We start from the raw sequence: 15,685 nt of genomic DNA on the forward strand, positions 1-15,685 counted from the left end.
GGATGTATCAAGTAGGGAACTTAATTCATGCATGACTTGTTTTTGCTAATAGCTATGAGAGTTGTTTTTGCTTACTTCGACTTTAGAATGTACAATCTGGGGCTCAGCCTTTCTAATAGGCATAAATCCGGCAGTATGTAGTTACACTACAAAAGAAACAAGTATGGTGACAAGCTGAATCAACTCTGTCAAGCTAAACAGAATCTAATCACCTTTCTTATGAATGGCAGTGACTGTTGCTAGTTTCCAGCCTTCATGCTGGAAACTAGCAACAGTCACTGCCATTCATAAGAAAGGTGATACAAATCTTCCTAGCAATTATCGCCCAATCAGCCTTACTTCAATATTTTGCAGAATGCTTGAGTCAATTATTAAAAATAGGATAATGTCTTACTTCCAAGCAAATGACTTTTTTTTGCAATGAGCAACATGGGTTTTGTAGCAGGAGATCTTGTGAGACGCAGCTATTGACTGTTATGGAACACTGGACTAGGTGTATCAATGATGGAACTAGTGTTGATGTTGTGTACCTAGATTTCCAAAAAGCTTTTGGTAAGGTTCCCCAAAGACGTTTGCTGACTAAGTTAGAAGCATATGGTGTTAATGGCTCGATACTTCATTGGATTAAAGCTTTTTTATCAAACAGGAAGCAACGAGTGGTTGTTCGTGGAGCACTCTCTGAGTGGTCTACTGTCACTAGTGGTGTCCCGCAGGGTAGTGTGCTCGGTCCCATCTTATTTATTATATATGTCAACGACCTACCTGACTGTATACAGAGCTATTTGGGTATCTTTGCTGACGACACAAAACTTTATCGCCCCATCTGCTAATCTGAAGATTCCTCCATTCTGCAAGAAGACATTGATGCCACTTTGCAATGGTGTGACACATGGCTATCCTTCCTTAACCTTCCTAAATGTCACTACAGCACAATTGGACATTCATCAAACACAGAGTATTATTTCTCATCCGAAAATGAAGCAAATAATTATGATCTCCATGGTTGTGGAGGAAAAAGATCTGGGTGTAGTATTTGATAAAGATTTGAAGTTTACATCTCATGTTAATCAAATTGTAATGAAAGCTAACAGGGTATTGGGAATTATTAAACGTACCTTTGCCTCCAGGGATGCCAACACAATAAGATTATTATACGTTACTCTTGTTCGCCCAATTGTGGACTATGCATCAACTGTCTGGAACCCTCATCTTATGAAAAACATTCGTAAATTAGAAGCAGTTCAAAGAAGAGCCACAAAACTTATACCCTCCTTCTATAATTTGACATACTCTGAAAGACTCCAAGAACTTAATCTACCCAGCTTACTTTACCGTCGAACCAGAATGGATCTGATTATGACTTACAAAATCCTGAACAATTTAGTATCTGTGGACAAAGACTATTTTTTTACTGTTAATACCAACCCCACCCGATCAAATGGACTCAAACTTTACAAAAATCGCTTCAACACTGCTATTAGAGGTCATAGTCTTTCACAGAGAATCGTCAATGATTGGAACACCTTACCCCACGAAATTGTATCTGCACCTAATGTACTGATCTTTAAGACTAAAGTAGATGTATTTTTATATGACCGCCGGTTTGATTTTATTTAGATGTATTGAGATTGGTTTTTATAAGACTTTGTCTTCCTTGTACCAATTAACAAATAATAATAATAATAAAGGAATTTTGTGCAGTGTGCGAAGAGCAAACATTCAGATACCTCAAGGAGGCTATATTATGTGAACATCAATGATTCATTAACAGAATAGTGGACTACATAATGTCAGATATCTTAGCCTGAAGTGAGTTGAATCCAGGATGGGGTCTATTTTACAGAGTGGAATGCTTTCTGAATCAAAACTTACAGCTTGTCTAGCCGCTATCATTGCTGAAGTTGCATTCATCAGTGGAACTTCCAGGAAATGGAATAGGATAATAATAAAATATTAATAGCTGTTTCATGCAGTGCATTGTTCTATTACCTGATATATCAAGCAGGTCTCTTCAATTCATTTATTGCATGACCAAGGCAAGTTTTGTTACTATAATACAGTAGCTGATTGGATGTCAGTTGCTTCTGGTGATCTTGACAAGATAAATAGTTTAGAAGGCCACTCAATTTCTTCAGTTTCAGAGCGTAATATCCACAGAGAAATTAACTAGAAAGTTACTGGTGACAGGAAAAGTCTAGGTGATCATGACTTTATTCAGTCTAATAAACAGAATATATGGTTGATTGAGTGAGGTATCACTTGCAGAATGTTCAGACAACCAGCGATGAGATGTATGCATGGATTCATTGAATTTTTGTTACAGTTGGAGACATTAAATATCCAAAATGTAAAAGGTTCCCCTGGTAGGATAGTCTCTAAAGCGCAGTTTTTAACACACATAGGCAGAGAACAATCTTAATTCACAGCAGCACAATTACAATCAAAAGGTCTGTTTTTATAGTCCAAAATTACATCATAATTACATTGCATCATAATTAAAGTAATTGTAAGGTCTCTGATTCACAAAAAGCAAACTGACTGTATAATATTAATTCACTTGCTTTATATTTTCTCAATTTTGAGCCTGTATACAAATAATTAAATTTTTCTCAGTCCTAGAATAAGATGGGAGAGAAACTTTATCTTTGTTTACCTATACTGTACAACTTCAAAGGAAATGAAGAATAAAATTAGTAAAACCACATCAAGGTGAATTACAGATTTAAATACTAAATATGAATTAGAGCCTTTAGATCATTATTGTTCCAAAGCAAAATTGTTGATGGAAAAAAACAAGGACTAGTGAGATCTTGGTTATTTAATGACAGCGGTTGGAGATTAAAAGGGTGGTAACTTCTTGTTCTTGAATATGTTGCAAAGTGGAGGTACAAATCAAAAAAATGGGATATCAATTTCATTATGAAAAATTTGTATACTTAAATAATCTAGCATTACTGTATTCATTTGTCCTCCACTTAAATATGCTACAACAGTGTCGATACATTGGCAGTCTACCTTGAAATCTCAACTCTAGAGTAGATCCAACACAGAGCAGCCCACACTGTAAGATCCCACTGTAATTTCATGGACCATGCAGCTGGACTGGGAATCACTTGAAAATAGATGAACAAATTTAACCTGTTTTGTTTGAAGTGAAGCATGTGAAATGTTACACTTAAGAAATCCTAGGATTCTTAGGTGGTATGTAATTAATGTGAGTGTTCCATTTCCGGTCTGACTAGATACATTGAAATTACACACACATCTTGGTCCAAATCACATTTGCCTGGTGGCTATGGGCATGGTTTCACATGCATAGCTAGGCTTATAATTGAGATTTGGTTGATCTTGGAGTTTTGGCATTTGGCCTGATTCAAGGCTAGCAGTCAGACACATCTTTGAATTTGTGCAACAGAAAAAATCAGTTCACTATTGAATACAGCATTAGTCCACTGCACCAGCTGTTAATAACTCCATGCATACAATTCAGTGATGTTCACAGAATATAGCCCCTTTGCGATCTGCCAAAATATTTGCTCCTCTCACACTGCACAAAATTCTTCAAGTTTTAATTCAGCTGGCTCTTTCCTGTTACCAGTGTCTTCCTGCTTGCTTTATTTGTACACTGACATATGACTTGAAAAGCCGGCCCAGACTGTTTTCTAAAGTCAAAATGAGCAAACCAGCTCACATAAAGTGCCCTTCTTGGTATATCCGTAGATGAACCAAGGATGAACATCACTGATACAGCTCATCCCACAATTAATACTTCGTTACTAATGACAACCAACAAGAACCCACAATCGATCCTTTAATTCTTTTTTCTTATGTTTAATCACCCACTGGAGGTGCTACTGATAACTCGTAAGGGCAGTTTCAGCAATGGTAAGTTGCAAGCTTCAATTTGAGAAAGCGTTCCGTTCCGTAGTTTAGTCCATCATTCCGTTCCGTTCCGTTCCGTTCCGTTCCGTAGAATAGTCCCCACCTTGTTTTAACAGAAAAGTAAATGTTCCTGTCCCACTCGACATTAACACGTTCCAAGAGTTTACTATTAACATGAGTAGAATTCATTTGAATAACATAGCTCAATATTGATTTGATGTGCGGGAGTTCAGTTCCCTTGACACCCTGCAGCTGGTTATAGTAGTAGAAACACAGTGACGTGCTAAGCACGAGTATCACGAAGCACAGCATGAATGTACTCCGCAAACACCACCGCCCACTGGAATCTCGACCCCCTAGACTAGCCATCCACTACAAACTGGCCTGTCGTGAAAATAGACTACAGTGTAAATGTCATTTGTGGGCTGTTAGCTTAGTCATGTAGTATTTAGTGAAGGAATCGGTGCCACCAGACAAGCGAATGTCCTTTGCAAACCATAACTGTACGTTATTCAGGTTTACACTTACTACGTAGATCATAAGCAATGGAATTGATACCTAGGGTAGAAGCTGTAAACGTTTTATTCATCTTTGGTGGTCTTTGATAGACATGAGGTGTATCCTAGCCTTGAGGTACCCAAAGTTTACTTAAAACGAAAAAGCAGTCTAGCCACTCGAGACTATAGACTCACAGGATGTGTACAACAGTTAAATTAGATCGTAACAGCAAAACAACATTGCCACACAAACTCACATAGCCAGACCACCGAAGAGCGGACCACAATCCTACGGGAAAAAAGGGGTCCGGATTATTATTATTATCAATTTCTCCGAAGGAGGGTAACACGAAAGGCTAGGTGGTCCCCCATACAGAACATACATACACACATAGTTCGACACAAATACAAAACAAAATTATAGTAATCTACATACAAACACAGTGACTTGGAATATTTGCTAGTTGCCAGCCATACCCGGCTCAGACACAGTGCATCTCTAAATTCTTGTTTGTTCAAATGAAACAACACATAAAAACAATTGTTCTAATCAGTAAGAATACGGCTCTCCACTAAGCGCAGCTCAGTGGAGACGGCGGGGAGCTCGGTTGACTGCAGCTTTCTGCTCCCACGAATGGCCAGTACAGCGGAACGTAATAGGGAAAATGATAAAGTACAGCGCATCCAGGAGAGTGTCAGGTTGTAAGACGTATTGTGCTTCTGTGATAAAAGATCTGCCAAACGGTTGTAGAAAATAGTAGCCTCCTTGCCCAAACCACCAAAAGTTGAAAAAACTAGCGGGGTGAAAGATTCACAGTCAACACTGCGTATACGATCCCCATATTCTCGCTTCTTCTCGAGCTCATGTCGACGAAAAAGGGAAGCAACCCGGGTCTGACGATAACTTGGTGCGTTGGGATGGAAAACCCTGACGTCAAACAATGCACCTTGTCGTCTGCCCCAGAAGCCCCTTGCATGGATGTCAGCTCTTGCGGTATTACTGCAGTTAGCTGAAGATGGTGTAATTAGTTCCCCATTAAGTGGCAGTAATGGAGGTTCAAAAGTAACATCATGACACACTTCTTGTAACCATTCTGCTGTTAAGTCTCGAAGTTCATTATGGCGGATGAAAGTCAAGCCACCATGTCGACAAATCATGGCATGATCAACACTAAATGAAGTTCCACAAACACAGTGACTTGGAATATTTGCTAGTTGCCAGCCATACCTCAGACACAGTGCATCTCTAAATTCTTGTTTGTTCAAATGAAACCTCTGCTCTTGAAGTGGAAGAGCAGTTAACCAAAGTGAAGAGCATTTAACACTGATTAATTCAATGGTTCATTGAAGTGGAGGATCTACACGAGACTTGATATTGGCTAAGCTAGAAGTCATTATTTGTTGTCTGGACTGACGGATGGTAGAGCGAGCCTGTTGAAGGCAAGGGATATGAAAGTTCTCAGTTTGCTGTTGTATCATAGCAACTAAACTAGCACTCAGCAGCCTAGATGATGAAAACTGGGAATCACTACAGCAGGTGGGGTTGGTAATGTTCAGTCCACCAAAGCGACAAGGGAGTGAAAGTAGTTCCCTCTCCACCTCAGAACTGGGAATTCGACCTGTTAAAGCAGGAAGAAAGTGTTGGTGAATAACTTCTTCAAGTGGTTGAAAGAATGCACCCACTGATTCGATGGTACACATTACATAATTCCAGCGATGCTTGATACTGTGGGTAAAGGCACTGTACGCACTATGAGGATGAGTTTCAGCAATGTTTGATAAAGATAAAATCTCCTCAGACCACATTTTTACTTTGTTAGAGACATAGCTTTCTGTAAATGATCTAGTTCCAATAGCAGCATGCACCCAAGTGATGTTGCCCCCCGCAAGAAATCTGTATATTAGTGCCATTAAACAGTGTTTGAGCAAAATTGAGTTGATCTGGCTTCACTATGAGGTATGTTTTAGCAGCATTTGGAAAGTAGCCATACATAGGGCCATAAGCCAAAAGATGTTTCCACCAATGCAATAAAGAAGCAAGTTGTCCTCCCGCAGTGGCATCATCAGCATACCACACCTGTGATACATCCGGCTGAGACTGACGAAGAGAACGTATTAAGGGGGTAACGGCCAGAGCATACATGGCCATAGCAAGAGGATCACCTTGAGTTGTACGTTCTGTCGAAGCTATCTCTCCCTCTCCAGTAATGAATAGTCTAATAGGCACCCCATAGGTGTTCTTAAGAATAGTTGCTAAAGATGGACACAGAATTGAAATGTTATGCAGAGCACTTTGGCGATTAACCTGGTTGAAGGCATTACTGGCATCAACCAGTAAAACAGCATCAGTATTCTCATGTGCAAATATTTCTCTCATGGCATGGATGGCAGCTTCTGCCCCTGCATCATGGCCAGCACAAGTCTGTAATGCACTGGCAGCCAACTGAATGTCAGTACGAATAACATAGAGAATAGCTTTAGCAATAATTCTCCTTGAAACATCACCAATCCCAATTGGTCGTACTCCTGGTTTCTTGTCGAGTGGAATAAGCCGACAGGCAACAAAAGCCATAAGTTCTTTGGGATCAACCTCCTGTGTACACAAACGTCGTGCCACAGCAGCTAGAGAGTTACATAAGCTTACTGAAGCACGTCCAAAGGATGAGCACAGCCTACGCCAGGAGTATGCATCCACACCTGATGGACCAGCAGCACCTTGGGTATGAAAAGCTCCCAATTTAATTAGATCTCCAGTTAAACGGTCAAATAAAATAGGATCATAGGATGGTGCATTAGCATTATCAGAGGATAAAAGGGATTCGGGAACTGCCATTCTTGCAGGGGGATGCTTGTCAATAAGGATGTCCTTCACTGACTGAGTTAAAGGACAACCAGCTTCATCCAAACCACATGGTATCTGAGAGTCCAATGACAAGACACCACCTCTAGCATCTGCAGAAAGGAGTTTAACTGCAGTAGAAATCTTGCCCATTGACATTAGACGATCAAAATCACGAGCCACATTACTGTGACCAGTCTTGTGAATAGCAGATTGAAGATGATCCTGAATACATTTTCCTTCCTTGATTAGGGCTGAAAAATCACCAGCATGCCACAAAGCAAGACGACGTTCCAAACATGTGGTATGATCTTTGGTTTTACTCTTGGCATGAGGTTTTTGAAGAAGTAGCACCTGATAAATAAAACAGGCTGTGAGAGCAATAGAGTAAAGAGTTGTGTTATCGGCATAGGCTTGATATAGCCTAGCAAGCTCCAGTACAAATTCTTTACCTATCCTACCAGATGGAACTAAAAATTATTATGTCTTTTGTGAAAGATAAAAATAAATAATTTTTTAAAGTTTTATTTTTATTCACGTGACTGCCGGAACAATAGCAACAGCCTTCTTAAACGCTTTGACTGCTCTGGTTCTATTAGAGTATACTGATTTTCGCGATTTTCAGTCCCACTCCAAAAAGGATAATTTCGGCGAGATATCATTCCGAGGGGGGCTTGCCTCAGCAGACCGAGGGACGTAAGTTCCTTAGCCGCTGTCCCCCATTACCGCCGACTATGATGACTAAAAACGTAATTTACGTAGGCTTGAGCCAATTATGCTTTGAAAATAGCCTATTATGCTTTTTAGCAGTGCTAAAAAACTCAGCCTATTATGCTCACATTATGCTTTCAGAACCAAGAATATGTTCTAGAGTTGGCTGTTTTATTAGAGTATGTCAGCCTTTCCTGACTGCTGTATTAGAGTAAGTGACTGCTCTATTAGAGTATATCAATCTTATTTCCGCGAAGAGTGAATAATCAACCAAGAAACAATAAAAATAGTAGCATCGCACAATTTCTTGATATGAAATGCAGTATCAAACAAAGTGTAGTGTGCTCACATTTTTGGCGCGCATTGCGCATTTAATTTTAAATCTTGAAAATCACTCTATTATGCTGGCATTGTGCTTGATGTTTTTGTCAGCCTATTATGCCGGCATAGTTGGCGCAAGCCTAACGCCATTGTTTGCTTTCTGATGCCAGCTCTTCCACCCACAATAAACGCGTGTCTCTTCCACCATTTGCCAAACTTTTGACAATCCATGTCATGTGCGCTATCATTACATGTTGCTATCGTGACTGCTCTATTAGAGTATATCGATCTTTCGCGTTCTGTTTTCCTCGCAGTTTCTCTCTAGTTAGAGATTCACCTTGAAGCGGGTCACTAGTCTCCAAAGATAAGTCTCTGTTAGAAGAAACTTTTTCGGGACACTTATAATCTCTAATCTATAAGCGCTGTATGGCAGTATCGCCATTGGGCGGTATGCGTGACCAAGTAAGACTATGTGTTCGTAAGGATTCCGTAAGCATAGCTATCCATAAGATTTTTCTTAAGAGCATTCACCAAATTTCTGAACATGTGTGCAGGGACCTAGGAATCTCCAATAGCTGAAGGAATCTTGGAATCCGCTACTAGAATTTCAATGGAATTCTGCGCCGCGACATCTCGTCAACAATATCTGCGTCGATTTTAGATAGTGTGTACCTCCTATAACGTAGTTCGCTGATTATTAGAGAGGTGTAGCTATAATAGCTAGCTACTATAGTACTAGCTACTGAAACTAAATTCTATACTCTATTGCTAGTTTGCTAATACTGAAACGGCAGCGGAATGTGGTTAGTTGGATGTACTAAGACTTGTCGCTCATATTCAGTGGTGTATTGTACAGCGTTGTGTGCTTCATCCGTCTGTGTATACGTATTGCTCTGTCTATCTGGCGATACTTCCAGTGTTGAAATTGATTCATTGAGATTAGTTCCCAATAGTGACATGACAAAGAGAACCATAGGGCTACTCGAATCTGATATTACACCCGCGAGTGGCATGACAAAGAATATCATACCCGCACCTGTATCATCACCTGCCAAGAGTGATGTGAAAATGAAACCCGTCAGTACCAGTAAACCAAGTCTCAATGAATCAGAGTCAAAATCTGCACTTACTGAATTTTTAAAGAGAGGCAGCATGTTACAATATGGCAGGAACATTTCTCCTACTGTTGTACAGAAAGAATTTAGCAGGAACGTCTTACCTAAATTTTCTGATTCTCAAAAAGATAGCATTGTTACTACTTTTGGAGTACCGAACTTTTCCTCAACTTTCAATGATCAGTTTTTACAGTGTACGGGTCGAGAATTAGGAAGAAGACCAGTGAATGTAACTAATGAAGGAAACGTGGTTATGCCTAAACACTTTCAGAAATGTAAGAGTATGAATTTTCAGAAGACTGGCAATACTGTTGCATTACTCAGCTTTCCTGGATCAGGCAACTCATGGGTGCGACAACTAATAGAGACCACTACTGGAATTTACACTGGTACCTACAAGGATTGTGATGAAAGCTATATCATTTCAGGTGGTATGATTGGAGAAGGAATTGATACTGATAATGTCATTGCTGTGAAGATACATGCTATAAATGGTGCACCACATTGGTTGTATCCACATAATATCATTTATATTATTAGAAATCCCTTTGATGCAATACTTGCAGAATGGAATCGAATATCATCAAGTCGCAAGGTTCACTTCACAGCACATGTTTCCACAACTGCAGACTTTGGTGAGTAATAGATTGACTTATTATACTACATGAATTAATTACTATGCTCTGAAGGCACATACATGCCGTCCAGTAAATGTACCACTAATATTATATGTCATACAAAAACATTCATCAACTCACACTGACACACATATATGCATACATACATACATACATACATACATACATACATACATACATACATACATACATACATACATACATACATACATACATACATACATACATACATACATACATACATACGTACGTACGTAACATACATACACACACACATACATACACACATATACATACATACATACATACGTGCATGCATGCATACAGTACATACATACATACATACATACATACATACATACATACATACATACATACATACATACATACATACATACATACGTACATACGTAACATACATACACACACATACACACACACATACATACACACATATACATACATACATACATACATACGTGCATGCATGCATACAGTACATACATACATACATACATACATACATACATACATACATACATACATACATACATACATACATACATACATACATACATACATACATACATACATACATACATACATACATACATACATACATACATACGTACGTACGTAACATACATACACACACATACACACACACATACATACATACACACATATACATACATACATACATACATACATACATACACATACATGCATCCATGCATGCATACATACATACATACATACATACATACATACATACATACATACATACATACATACATACATACATACATACATACATACATACATACATACATACATACATACATACATACATACATACGTACGTACGTAACATACATACACACACATACACACACACATACATACATACATACATACATACATACATACATACATACATACGTACGTACGTAACATACATACACACACATACACACACACATACATACATACACACATATACATACATACATACATACATACATACATACATACATGCATGCATGCATGCATGCATGCATGCATGTATGTATGTATGTACATACGTGCATGCATGCATGGATGCATGTATGTATGTGTATGTACATACATACATACGTAACATACATACGTACGTAACATACATACATACATACATACATACATACATACATACATACATACATACATACATACATACATACATACATACATACATACATACGTACGTACGTACGTAACATACATACATACACACACACACACATACATACATACACACATATACATACATACATACATACATACATACATACATACATACATACATACATACATACATACATACATACATACATACGTGCATGCATAGCTCCGTACCTCAATCCGTCGGTAAGTTATAACCGTTTTTGTAAGCGCCTGTAATTTATTTTCCCTATACTTGCTTTACAAATCGATTTTTGGTTTTTGCTACTTTGTAGGGCTGTAACTCCTAAAGTTATTAGCATATGAAGCTGAAACTTTGCCGGTGGGTATACTTGGCTAAGTAGATTATAAATATTTAATATACAGGAATTTGAATAAAATGCAATTATGTCCTGTTTTTGCAGATCCGGTCACATATTCCTCGCTATGTTCTGGTCCTCTGGCAACATATAACACGATTACAACCTGCATGGAACATAAATGAATACAGTAATTGAATTTTGATTGATTCAAACACTTTTAATGAAAAAATAAAGATTGAAACAACATTAAAATCTTCACAGTTGCTCACTGTACCTCTCTAGATTGTTGACTTGCAATGTGTTTGTGAGGAAATTTGTTGTTGGGAAGCTGTTTTATGCCTAAGCTTGTACATGTAGTTATGTCAACCTCCAGCACAAGGAGCACAAGGAGCATAAGAATCTGCCATTCCAATACCGTACATCAATTACATTTCTAAGGGGCATTTGATGGAGACATTTATACTGTTACGTACTAATACCATACTCATGTTTCAACAGGTTGTCACAGTTCATGTACTGGACTCAACAATGTTATGGACCAATGGCTAGTCAGTGTTGTAACTACATTGATGGTGGTAGCTGTACTGATGATTGTGGTATAGACAAAACAGCTAATTCAACTTTCCACTGTGTTGATGATAATAATACTGAAGATAATGTTGGTATGTTAATTATCATCTAATTACTGTACAGTTATTTGTTGCAATGTGGTTTATAAAAACCTATTTTGCTTAGTTCAGTCAAATCAATTAATTTTTTGGCCAATGGTTTAACTTTTCGAGGATTGAATTAATTTTCAAGTATGGAGGAACATATAACTTTGTGTTATAAGGAAGGCAGTAGTCTTTTGTAAAATGAAGACGGATTATTGTTTGGCATTAACTTAATGGTAATTTCGTACACAACAATAATATATAACTTCACACACACATGTGATGCAACAATGTGCAGTACTAAGCATGACACACGCGTACTACATAATCCACATGTGTGAAATAATAAAAATGCGTGTATGCAATATTGCAATTTGCCTGTAGCTACATGCATCTACGCTGACGAGCTGTATACGTAGTTACAGCAGTAATAGGGTGTCTTATGACATTTTGCATTATTTTATCTAAACCATTTCATACATTAAGCTACGTATGTTTTTCACTGTGATATAATCCACTGGCACAATCATCTCACTGGAACTACATACGTAGCTATTGATCCAGATATTGAGAGATATAATCTCTGGACTTCTAATTGAACACACAACATTATACAATCTCCACTGTTACTAAAAGCCTTGTCCAATAGATTTTTTTGCAAGTTTTAACACATGTTGTACAACATATTGTAGACTCTATTCAGTTTATCATTGAATATCATAATCCTGGTCTATGGCTCCTTAATATGCATGCGTACGTTTCTTAATTTGTGATACATAGCTATTTCTGCTTAATAGAAATCCACCGGACTTTGAAGTATACTTTAAAACCTTGAAATTCAGATTTTTGCCTCCTCTGCTGCTTTGAAAACAACCCATTATACAATATGTATGCCTTTGTCTGTGAGAACAGGTACAGCCTCTGTGCATGGGTTATTAGCTGCACTAGCTCTGAAACTTGACTAATGCACAGGTCACCATGCAGATAGACCATATCCAAAGCCTATTAATTACTTTTTTGTTTTCTCTGTCTGTACAACAACTACAGTAGGCTGCAAAAACAGTTTACGTTTTGTAATTGTAATTATGCAGTAGTAGTGTAATTACAAAAGCGTAATTATGAATTATGCTCTATTGGTAACTATGAATAGATTGCATGTAATTATGGCTGGTGCAAAACCACTTTTTGCATAATTATGGTTAAAATGTAATTGCGGTACAAACATGCGTAATTACTTAGTAATTACACCGTAATTACAATTACAAAATGTTTTTTTTTTGCAACGTACTGTATGTCTGGGATTTTCACCATCGTCCTTAAGCTTGGCTTTGTAAGCCATCTTTTTTGTGTGATGTGACAGGTAACTGCTGGCTTGATGTGGTTGTGTGTATGTGGGTCAATGTCTTTGTACAGTTGACTGAACTGTTCTGTGTTAATTTTGCTACATTTAAAAGAGTCATCACAGGCCTACATTTCTAGCATTAAATTGATATACCCTTCCATCTTGAAGTGGCAGAAGTGTCTACCATGTTACTACTGTAAAACTGGAAATTTTTATCTTTATGTATATGTTAAAGCATAGCCACGAGTGCTATATGAAAAATAAAGGACGAGGCGTGTGGCCGAGTACTTTATTTTTCATATAGCATGAGCAAGGCTATGCTTTAAATGATTTATGGAACTTTCTAGTCATGTAGCTTCACCATACACTAAGACTCGTAATTAACACGCGTTGCATGAATTATTAGCAGCCTGAACAGCACACAACTACTTTAACAAAGTAACTCACGCGTATTTCACCATAGTTCTCGCAACCCACAATCGATTCTATTGTGAGTCACATGGTGAAATGTTTCCGTGATATCTCCAGGACTTTGTCCGTTTACATTAACAAACATAACAGCAATGCTACCTTCTCCCACCCATCATCAAAGCATTTAGGTATGTCTATAAAAGCAATCCAGTGGTAGAATTCGTATTGGCTGGGGTGATTGATCACTCAGCGCGGCAAGGCTATCAGCCTTCACCGGCTTGGTCATACTGTTGTGAGCACCGCAGGCTATTAGCCTGCACTAGAGAATGTGGGCAATTGTGCTTTAATGCCCACAAAGAGTGCATTACTGCACCGCAAAGAGTGCTCTTTGCGGTGCAATAAAGCACTCTTGTGGTCGATGAAGCATTGTTAGCGGACTGAGAGTGTACTTTATGAAATTTAAAGTACACTTTTTCCTTTGATCTTGCCCACGCAAAGTTCTATAACTTACAATATTGCTTATAATTTTCATGGGTCATGGATATGCACTTTTACCTAGAAACCACTTTTTAACAGAACTATAGTCTCTGTTTTTTAATACAAATAAAAAATCCTAGCACGGAGCATATACCCTCAAAAATGGTGGATGCACTATTTTAATGATGTAGTAAAGTGCCACGCCTTAGGTGCACATAGTCTATTTAATGGAATGATAAGTTCATAAACAATAGGTTGAATTCTTCTTAAAAATGTGTACACTAAAAATGCAGCCTTACCTGCCTGTTAGATAATGTGTGCATTGGGAAGTGTTTCTCTGGCTAACTGAACACTGTACACTCTTCGCTATGTACAAGCATTATAAACCAGGAACTGGTGAATATATAGTCTGCTAAAAGGTTAGGCAATGTTACATTATTTCAATATAATATTATTGTAGGTTTAAAACTGACAGAATTTTATGTCAACTTGTGCTATTTTACAAAAAAAAGGCTAGAGAAGACTGACAGATGCATTCAGCAGTGCTAACAGTGCATAGTGCTTGTATCATTGCAAGTGGTAGGAAAATTATATTTGATAACGAACTACACTGCAAGTTTTACAGCTGTAGTGTAGTTTTTTGTGAACAATGTGCAAGCTTTATATGTCTTGTGTGCAAGTTTTATGTCTTGTGGTGAATGGTGTAATTTCTAAAATACTTCTATGGTTAAGTCTAGCTACAAAAGACAAGAAAATAATAAAGTTTGAGTCCAGTAAAGCACAGTACAGTGAATGGTGAATGGATACACCCGAGTACATTTTCATCTTTTTTTGAAGGTATACTCATAAAGGGAGTAACCAGTGCAGGAAATGCTCTGTAGGGTGATAAAATACATATGTGACCTGCTAAGCAAAAACTGACCATTATTGCACAATTATGTTTTGCTACAACAATGTACTGAAATAAACTGGGTAATAATACACATGCTGCATGAAAATTTTATGCACATTTCAATTGCTTTGGTATGTGCTGAAACAAAGTTCAAATTAATAAAACGTATATACCACCAGATTCCCCTGTTCATGAAAATCTTTGTTATGTCATACGTATGGTATGTGAGCTGCGGGCGTTTATTTTCAATGTGGTAGAAATAAAATTTACTATCATCGTTTATTTTTTGAAATTGGCCTTCTTTTTGTCTACACAAAGATATACAGGGAACAAACTATACCTTGATTGATGTGCCAGTTCATGGTTCTTCATAGCTTGTGT

General features: G+C 37.8%; 1 protein-coding gene across 2 annotated transcripts in view; it reads left to right on the plus strand.

Annotated features, from left to right (window-relative positions):
- The first annotated feature begins 8,908 nt into the window (after nucleotides 1-8,908).
- Nucleotides 8,909-15,685, plus strand: part of LOC136254195 (WSCD family member GA21586-like) — a 9,914-nt gene continuing 3,137 nt past the window's right edge. Inside the window, exons 1-2 of one of the 2 annotated variants that reach the window (XM_066046869.1) lie at nucleotides 8,909-9,053; nucleotides 9,107-10,000. In XM_066046869.1, the coding sequence (XP_065902941.1) occupies nucleotides 9,208-10,000 (793 nt within the window). In that variant the 5' untranslated portion in view covers nucleotides 8,909-9,053; nucleotides 9,107-9,207. Of the gene's footprint in view, nucleotides 10,001-15,685 lie in introns of both variants that reach the window. The other variant, XM_066046868.1, reaches the window with a different exon arrangement.

Source organism: Dysidea avara, chromosome 4 (assembly GCF_963678975.1).
Source record: "Dysidea avara chromosome 4, odDysAvar1.4, whole genome shotgun sequence".
In the NCBI taxonomy this organism is placed as follows: Eukaryota; Metazoa; Porifera; class Demospongiae; order Dictyoceratida; family Dysideidae; genus Dysidea; species Dysidea avara.